We start from the raw sequence: 7658 nt of genomic DNA on the forward strand, positions 1-7658 counted from the left end.
CTGTACACTGGAGCTTTTTATTTTTTTACAACACGAATTCAAAACGCCTTGTGCAACATGATTTGCACCGTAGCCAATAGCCTAATAATTGATGAATTGACGACAAAGTCTTATTTTATACCGCTGATTACGATGGCTATTGAAGGTTTGCTGGTTAGTTGTTGACCCGTATGTATTTATTTATTTATTTATTTATTTATTTATTTATTTGTTTGTTTGTTTGTTTGTTTATTTATTTATTTATTTATTTATTTATTTATTTATTTATTTATTTATTTATTTATTTATTTATTTATTTATTTATCCATCCATCCATCCATCCATCTATCTATTAATTTATCTATTAATTTAGTTATCTATGTATTTATTTATCTATGTATTTATTTATCTATGTATTTATTTATCTATGTATTTATTTATTTTTCTATCTATTTAACACAACTACTACCGGAAGCTGTTGATGTGTATTCCGGAAGTCTCGAGACTCTCAAATCGCCTTATGGTTGTTGAGACATGAACGGTTTTTCTACGTCGGTGGGAATTTGTTTGTGGAAACGCAACTCACACACACGCGAAGAAGCAAACGCCGCGGATTATTGTCATCGATTGTAATTTTCCAAGAAAAAAAAGACGCAAGACTTTTGTGTCATTTAAGAAACACTCTTCTTACCCTCCCGGTGAGTCGCTCGCTTCTCAACGACGAAAGACTCAACTTTGACATAACGTTATCTTCGATGTTTTCTGTGCGTGTGTGCAACGCTACGTTGGATATATGGGGGAAAAATAAGATATACTTTTGGTTACTGACATGATTTTCCTTCTTTCTGAACTTAACGTGCGTGCGCGTGGCAGCCTAGGCTACCATTTGGCTTGTCCCGTTATTTAGTCTGCGCCCACTAGCTAGCAAATGTGTTTCCATTTCACGGTTCAACATCAAACTTACATAGAAATTTCAATTTCGTAGCGTTACATACTTGCTTTTCTCCAAGCCGTTTCTTTGGTGTGCTTTCTGTGAAACGGGAACTGGAGAAGAAAAGCACATGTAGCAATTGCTGACGAGCAACAAGTTGGTAAGTCTGTGGAAGTTAACACACAATGTTGAAACTTCATATTGAGTTTACTGCGACAGTCATTTAATGCTACGTGGACTCCATTACACGTGTGTTCTGTGACTTTTTTTTTTCTTCTTCCTACCACTAATGATAGTTTCTTGAAATGTAGTACCTCAAATGTGACTCTTAAGGTTTGTAGGTGGACATGTGACAAATTGCTGGTTTCCTCTGTAACGCACACATTGCATGACCTTAAAGTTGTGCTCACTATTTAATAGACTGATCCAACACATTACAGAAAATAAATACCAAAATCACAAGCATAATATCACATGCATGCTTATGATTCCATCGTGTTTTGGAGACACTGACAACTTTCCAGCACATTTGTTGATGATCTCATCATTTAATATTGCCACAGAAAAAGGTGCAGCATTTTAGCTCAACCGTATCAAATGAATACATTTCAATTGCATTGTAATTTACATTTGGTGGCTTTTTTCCAGTTGTTTGAAGATACCCCATTAAGACTTTCTTTAATCATTTCCCAGGTTCTGTGACGGAGGGTAACCTCATCCTCTGACAGCAGTATCTTCTCATCTGGTCGACCTAAGGAGGAAAAGACGCAACAATGCCAAAACCGGTAAGAAGGTGAAAGGAAGTGAGCGAGTAAAAGTCGACACCTTTCCTGTTATGTTCCTACCTCCGCATGAGAGGGTAGGGCTTTGTTATATTTATTTTTACGTAACCAGTGCCATGTCGTAGGCTAGAGACCGGCCCGTGGTGTCGCCCATTTCTACCCAAAGTCAGCTGGGATTAGTTGTAGAAGTGGTATGGATGTATTGATCTGAATGCTAACCAGTATCACAAAATGTAAAGTTTGGAATATAAACAGCAGTGCTTTCTAGTTACCTTTCCAAAAATGTAATTGAGTTAGTAATTAAATTACTTCTTCATAAATCTAACTAGTTAATAGTATTGTTGCATTTCTTTTTCAAAAGCGTTCAATTGAGTAAAATAATTCCGTTTTCGTAGGGTCCGTCACAGTTTGAATGGTTCCCTCCCTCTTTGGTCCAGAAACCACAATTTCCAAAAACAACTTGAAATGTGGACTCATCAGACCACAGAAGGCTTTTTCACTTTCCACCGGACCCAGCATTTCTTGGTGTTGTTGATAAATGGCTTTTTCTTTGCACGGTGGACTTTTAAATTACACAGGACCAAAGTGTATCATACTGACATTGAAGTGTTCCTGACCCTTATGATTATTGTCCACCCCCAGCCCAAAGTACAAGGCAGGAGAGGATTAACTGACCGTCTGGTCCACACAGGATTCTACCAAGCTTAATTTTGTCATTTGGCTTTGTTTTCGATCGCACCGTCTATAGCTGACGGGCCCGACACAAACACAAGCCTCTTCCGAGCACTGCAGTCGGGTTGCAACTAGGGTCGCCGCAAATAATTATTTTGCGAATCGACAAATCGCCAACAGTAGTGATGGGGAAAATGAAGCTTCATGAACCAGTTGTTGTATTCTTTGGCTCCTCTAGATGGCAATGTTGGTTTAAAGCGAGGGTTTTAAGAAATGGCAAGTCAGCTCTTTGGGGAACAGAGAGTGCCATCTAGAGGTCAAAGTAAACACATCAACGGGTTCATGAATCATCTTGAAGCTTCGTTTGCCCATCATTAGCTAACAGTAGTCGCAATTCATCATATTTGTAAATGTCTTTTTAGATTAACGTTCGTGTGACCACCATGGATGCAGAGCTGGAGTTTGCCATTCAGCCAAACACCACTGGAAAACAGCTTTTCGATCAGGTCAGAACAGATGTTGTCCCTCACATCATTGAGAGTGTCGATTTATTTATGATGATTATCATTCATTGTGTTTTGAAGGTGGTGAAGACGGTGGGGCTACGGGAGGTCTGGTTTTTCGGCCTCCAGTACGTGGATAGTAAGGGCTACTTCACTTGGCTCAAACTTAACAAAAAGGTCCCGTTCCACCGCCCAGAATATTGAGTTTGGTTTTGTTTCCGAGCCTTCATGTTGACTTGTCGTCGATCAGGTGACCCAGCAAGATGTGAAGAAAGAGAACCCGCTACAGTTTAAATTTCGAGGCAAATTCTTCCCTGAGGATGTTTCGGAGGAGCTCATCCAGGAGATCACCCAAAGGCTCTTCTTCCTTCAGGTGACAATCACAGTTTGGACAAATCTGAAATGAAAGGCGTGTGGAAACGCATTTGTTGATTTCGCCGTCGTCGTGTCAGGTGAAAGAGGCCATCCTCAACGACGACAACTATTGTCCCCCGGAAACTGCGGTGTTGCTCGGCTCTTATGCTGTACAGGCCAAATATGGAGACTACACCAAAGATGTCCACAAGCCTGGATATCTCACACACGACAGACTACTGCCTCAGAGGTTCATTATATTGACTGTTCCGATTTGTTCCGAACTTTTTTAACGATATTACAGTCTCGAGTCCCGTTCAATACCGTATCAACAGGAATTATCCATGCTTTTGTATTTTAGTATGAAATGTCAGAAGAGATTTTGTTCAGCATCAACAGTAGATATAGATTTAAAAAAAACTCCATAAAATGTATCTTTTTTTTTTCTCTTTGATTTTCAGTGTCAATTAACCTTTCACTGTTTCTATTTTGAAGAAAGATTTGTTTCTTTTGTAAGTGGATTGACATAGCCAACCATCTTGTTTTTTATTCAATATTTATAAACATTGGCCGTATGCCCTATTCCAACAAAGTATTCCGACAGGACACACAGTATTTTTTTTTTATGTGCTTGTAGAGTGCTGGAGCAGCACAAGCTTACCAAAGAGCAGTGGGAGGACAGGATCCAGACTTGGCACGAGGAACACAAAGGAATGCTCAGGTCTGTGACGTCAAGGGCAAGTGTGCCTCGGTTCTCAATAAGTGTGTGTTGTGCAGTCAAACATGGTGTTTTCTCCTCACCAGAGAGGACTCAATGATGGAGTATTTGAAAATAGCCCAGGACCTGGAGATGTACGGCGTCAACTACTTTGAAATCCGAAACAAGAAGGGCACGCAGCTCTGGCTGGGCGTCGACGCGCTCGGCCTTAACATCTACGAGCACGAAGACAAGTAGGTGACAAAGCCTTATTGCATCATCATTGTGTATTAAAAAAAAAAAAAACGGAAATAAAATGTGTTGCCCTTTCAGGTTGACGCCAAAGATTGGCTTCCCCTGGAGCGAGATTCGAAACATCTCTTTTAACGACAAGAAGTTTGTGATCAAACCCATTGACAAGAAAGCACCCGTGAGCGTCAAAGCGCCACTCCACTTTCAAACACGCCCGAAGCGGCTCTTGTCAACGCGCTGCAACTTGACTGTCACCTGCAGGACTTTGTGTTCTACACGCCGCGACTGCGCATCAACAAGCGCATCTTGGCCCTGTGCATGGGTAACCACGAGCTGTACATGAGGAGGAGGAAGCCCGACACCATCGAGGTGCAGCAGATGAAGGCTCAGGCTCGCGAGGAGAAGCATCACAAGCAGATGGAGAGGTAGGTGGAAAACGGTTCGCAAGCTAAAGTGCTTTTTGTCATAAGGAGGCAAGCTAGAATTGAGATAAAAGAAAGAACACCAGCTGCTTGAATGGCGTGGATGCATTGATGCGCGCGACACTCCAATGTGTCAGAGCCCAGCTGGAGAACGAGAAGAAGAAGCGAGAGGCCGCGGAGAAGGAGAAGGAAAGGATCTTGCGTGAGAAAGGCGAACTCATGGAGAGGCTGCGACAGATTGAGGAGCAGACCACAAGAGCTCAAAAAGGTATGGAGTTTGCTTTGCATTCCCAAATTGGCACGCTGGGTGAAATGAAAATAAAAAAAAGCCAAATCGATGATGAAAAGTGACACGATGTTACTCGGATGTTGAGTGATGTCATGAAATCAAACAGAAACCTGGTTTGTGTGTGTTTTTCCTACGTTGTCAGAGCTTGAGCAGCAGACACGGCGAGCAGTGGAGCTGGAGCTCGAACGAATTAACGCGCGAGAGGAAGCCGAGAGGTTGGACAGGGAGAGACGAGCGGCGGAGGAGGCCAAAGGCGAGCTGGCCAAACAGGCTGCAGACCAGCAGAAGAACCAGGAGCAACTGGTTTGTGTCTTGGTGATTGAGATGTTTTGGTGAATAGAGAGTGACATTATAATGGTTAACAAAAAAGGTTTTCATGATCAAAATGAAAGGGCTTTAAAAAAAAAAAAAATACATGTGGACTAATATTGTGAAAAGTAGTGATGGGAAAATGAAGCTTCATGAACCAGTTGTGTTCTTTGGCTCCTCTAGATGGCAATGTTGGTTTAAAGCCAGGCTTTTAAGAAATGGCAGGTCGGTGGGCTTTCAGAGAGTGCCATCTCGAGGTCTAAGTAAACACAACAACGGGTTCATGAATCATCTTGAAGCTTCATTTGCCCATCATTAGAGAAAAGGATCTTATGGTGCCTTCACGTGGTATGGGAAAGATGATCCATTCGTTGGTTTGATTTCAGGCTGCGGAGCTGGCTGAGTTCACAGCCAAGATCGCACTTCTGGAAGACGCCAAGAAGAAGAAAGAGGATGAGGCCAGCGAATGGCAACACAAGGTGCGGCTCAGCTCACCCCCACTTTTCGATGCCGACGTGAACTCCGCACCCTGAGCCCTTATTGGCTCTGCTCTCTTTCCACAGGCCCTTTCAGCCCAGGAGGACCTAGATAAGACCAAAGAGGAGCTGAAGGCAGCCATAACCACGGTGCCGCCTCCCGTGAGTGGCGGCCACGCAGTAAGCGAGCACGACGAGCAGGACGAGAACCACGCCGAGGCCAGCGCCGAGCTGTCCAACGACGGCGTCTGCCAGCTGGATCTGCGCAGCGAGGAGGCTCGCGTCACCGAGGCTCAGAAGAACGAACGGGTCAAGCAGCAACTCCAGGTGTGTCCTGCGCACCTTTCTCTCGTGAGAAGGACGTCGATTTATTGACGTGTACCACTCCTCGTGTGTCGTCAGACTTTAAGCTCCGAGTTGGCCGAAGCCAGAGACGAAACCAAGAAGACCCAGAACGACGTCCTGCACTCTGAAAATGTCAAGGCGGGCCGGGACAAGTACAAGACGCTGCGTCAGATCCGGCAGGGCAACACCAAACAGCGCATCGATGAGTTTGAGTCCATGTGAGGAGGAGAAGAAGACCCAAGATGGCCGCACGCTTTTCTCATGGACGTATACGATGTAGCCCCCATGCACATCCCCTCCGGTACCCCCCCCCCCTCAACAAACGTTGATCTTGTCAGTCTGCCAAAGTTGCTCCTTGTGGGATGCTTAGCATGTGTGGGAGAAGAAACGTAACGGGTTCTTTTCGCACCAGTCCCTAAAATTCTACACGTCTCGTCTTTGATTCCACGTCTTTGTTCTTCCGCGAGTTCTGTCGGCGCTGCTTTTGTTTCGTTTCATTGCTAAAGGCCTTGTTTATAGTCCAGCGCTGCAGAGGAGAAGCATCGCAAGCTTTATATCGCCGTTGGTATTTAATTTAAAAAATGGTTCCGCGGTATTTTGTTTGTTGCGTTTCAAACCAGGTTTCTAGAGTTTCACATTTGATTGGGAAAGAGCCACACTATGTCCGTTTCGAGTGTCGGACGGATGAATGTAGCAAAGGTGTCAAAGGGAAAGTGTTCAGCTTGAAGGTCAGATCGTTGCATCTCAGCTCCGAAAGGTGTCCCAAGTGGCGGTCAATGAAAATGCAGAACGCGAGGCCTGGGGAACGCAGTCTCGGTTTGATGACGGCGACCCATCCCGCAAATATAGAGGTGGACAAGCCGTAATATGCAACATTAGCAAAGGACTGGCTGTAGATCCTGATGTATGCTAAAGTGGGTACCTGTTACTTCAGGAAGTTTTAAACTTTCTATATGATTTCTTTCAAGCTGTTTGTTGTCCTTTCTGCTGTCGAAATGAAGTCCTTTTTTTTTTTATTAACTGCGGCATTGTAGTTCTGCATTGTTGTCAACACAATACTAGTTTGTTACGCTATACTTGACAGCTGGTGCAGATTGAGTTTTTTCGTTTGTTTGCTTCAAGTTGAGGTGTTTTTAAAAGCACTCGACCTGCCCTTTGTGTTCAAAGTGTTTGCCATAGCAGGAAAAAAAAATAGCATCTGCTTCCAGGACCATTTATTTTGAGTTGCATTCACAAAGCCTAAAGCTGCCAGTCGTTTTCATGGGAGCGGTGGCACTTTTCTAGTTGACTTGAGTAACTTTCATGTTATTGGCCTGTTTAACTAAGCCAGCTTGTGGATGATGTACTGGCACCAGCGCCGTTCTTTTTGTTATTCATTTCACAGCCAGTCTGTTAGCATTATTTGATATATGGGATGCAAAAGTTTGTGTTGGATAACCAATAAAATGTTTTAAATTTGTGCCCTTTTGTTGCAATTTATCCTCCGTTTTTAACAATAGTCATCACAAATCTGGAAGTCATAATCCGGATTTAAATGTGGTTGAGAATTTAAAGGAGTCCACAAACATACAAGTCTGTACAGTACAAATCGTTTCAATGTGTTACTTTCTTTTACTTTGATTTTTTTTTCCTACACTGATCAGCTCT

At 43.3% G+C, this 7658-nt stretch overlaps 1 protein-coding gene across 2 annotated transcripts; it reads left to right on the forward strand.

The window, feature by feature from the left end:
- Positions 1-454: 454 nt before the first annotated feature.
- Positions 455-7470, forward strand: LOC133150313 (radixin-like). Of its 2 annotated transcripts, none has more exons than XM_061272770.1 (15): positions 455-677; positions 1604-1695; positions 2787-2870; positions 2949-3044; positions 3118-3240; positions 3320-3471; positions 3859-3942; positions 4026-4172; positions 4252-4348; positions 4432-4595; positions 4730-4860; positions 5024-5196; positions 5577-5669; positions 5754-5993; positions 6069-7470. In XM_061272770.1, the coding sequence occupies exons 2-15, from the start codon at positions 1684-1686 to the stop codon at positions 6231-6233; spliced, it is 1761 nt and encodes a 586-aa protein (XP_061128754.1). In that variant the 5' UTR covers positions 455-677; positions 1604-1683; the 3' UTR covers positions 6234-7470. The 2 variants fall into 2 exon arrangements, with proteins under 2 accessions (XP_061128754.1, XP_061128755.1); XM_061272771.1 differs by having other exon boundaries at positions 5024-5184.
- The last annotated feature ends 188 nt before the right edge of the window (positions 7471-7658 follow it).

This window comes from Syngnathus typhle, linkage group LG2 (assembly GCF_033458585.1).
Source record: "Syngnathus typhle isolate RoL2023-S1 ecotype Sweden linkage group LG2, RoL_Styp_1.0, whole genome shotgun sequence".
NCBI lineage: Eukaryota > Metazoa > Chordata > Actinopteri > Syngnathiformes > Syngnathidae > Syngnathus > Syngnathus typhle.

What these genes read in the sequence shown, in the direction of transcription:
- LOC133150313 (XM_061272770.1), top strand. An exon ending in GGCTCAAACTTAACAAAAAG is followed by an intron (nt 3,045 to 3,117) that starts GTCCCGTTCCAC and finishes GTCGTCGATCAG; the next exon opens with GTGACCCAGCAAGATGTGAA. An exon ending in CCATTGACAAGAAAGCACCC is followed by an intron (nt 4,349 to 4,431) that starts GTGAGCGTCAAA and finishes TGTCACCTGCAG; the next exon opens with GACTTTGTGTTCTACACGCC.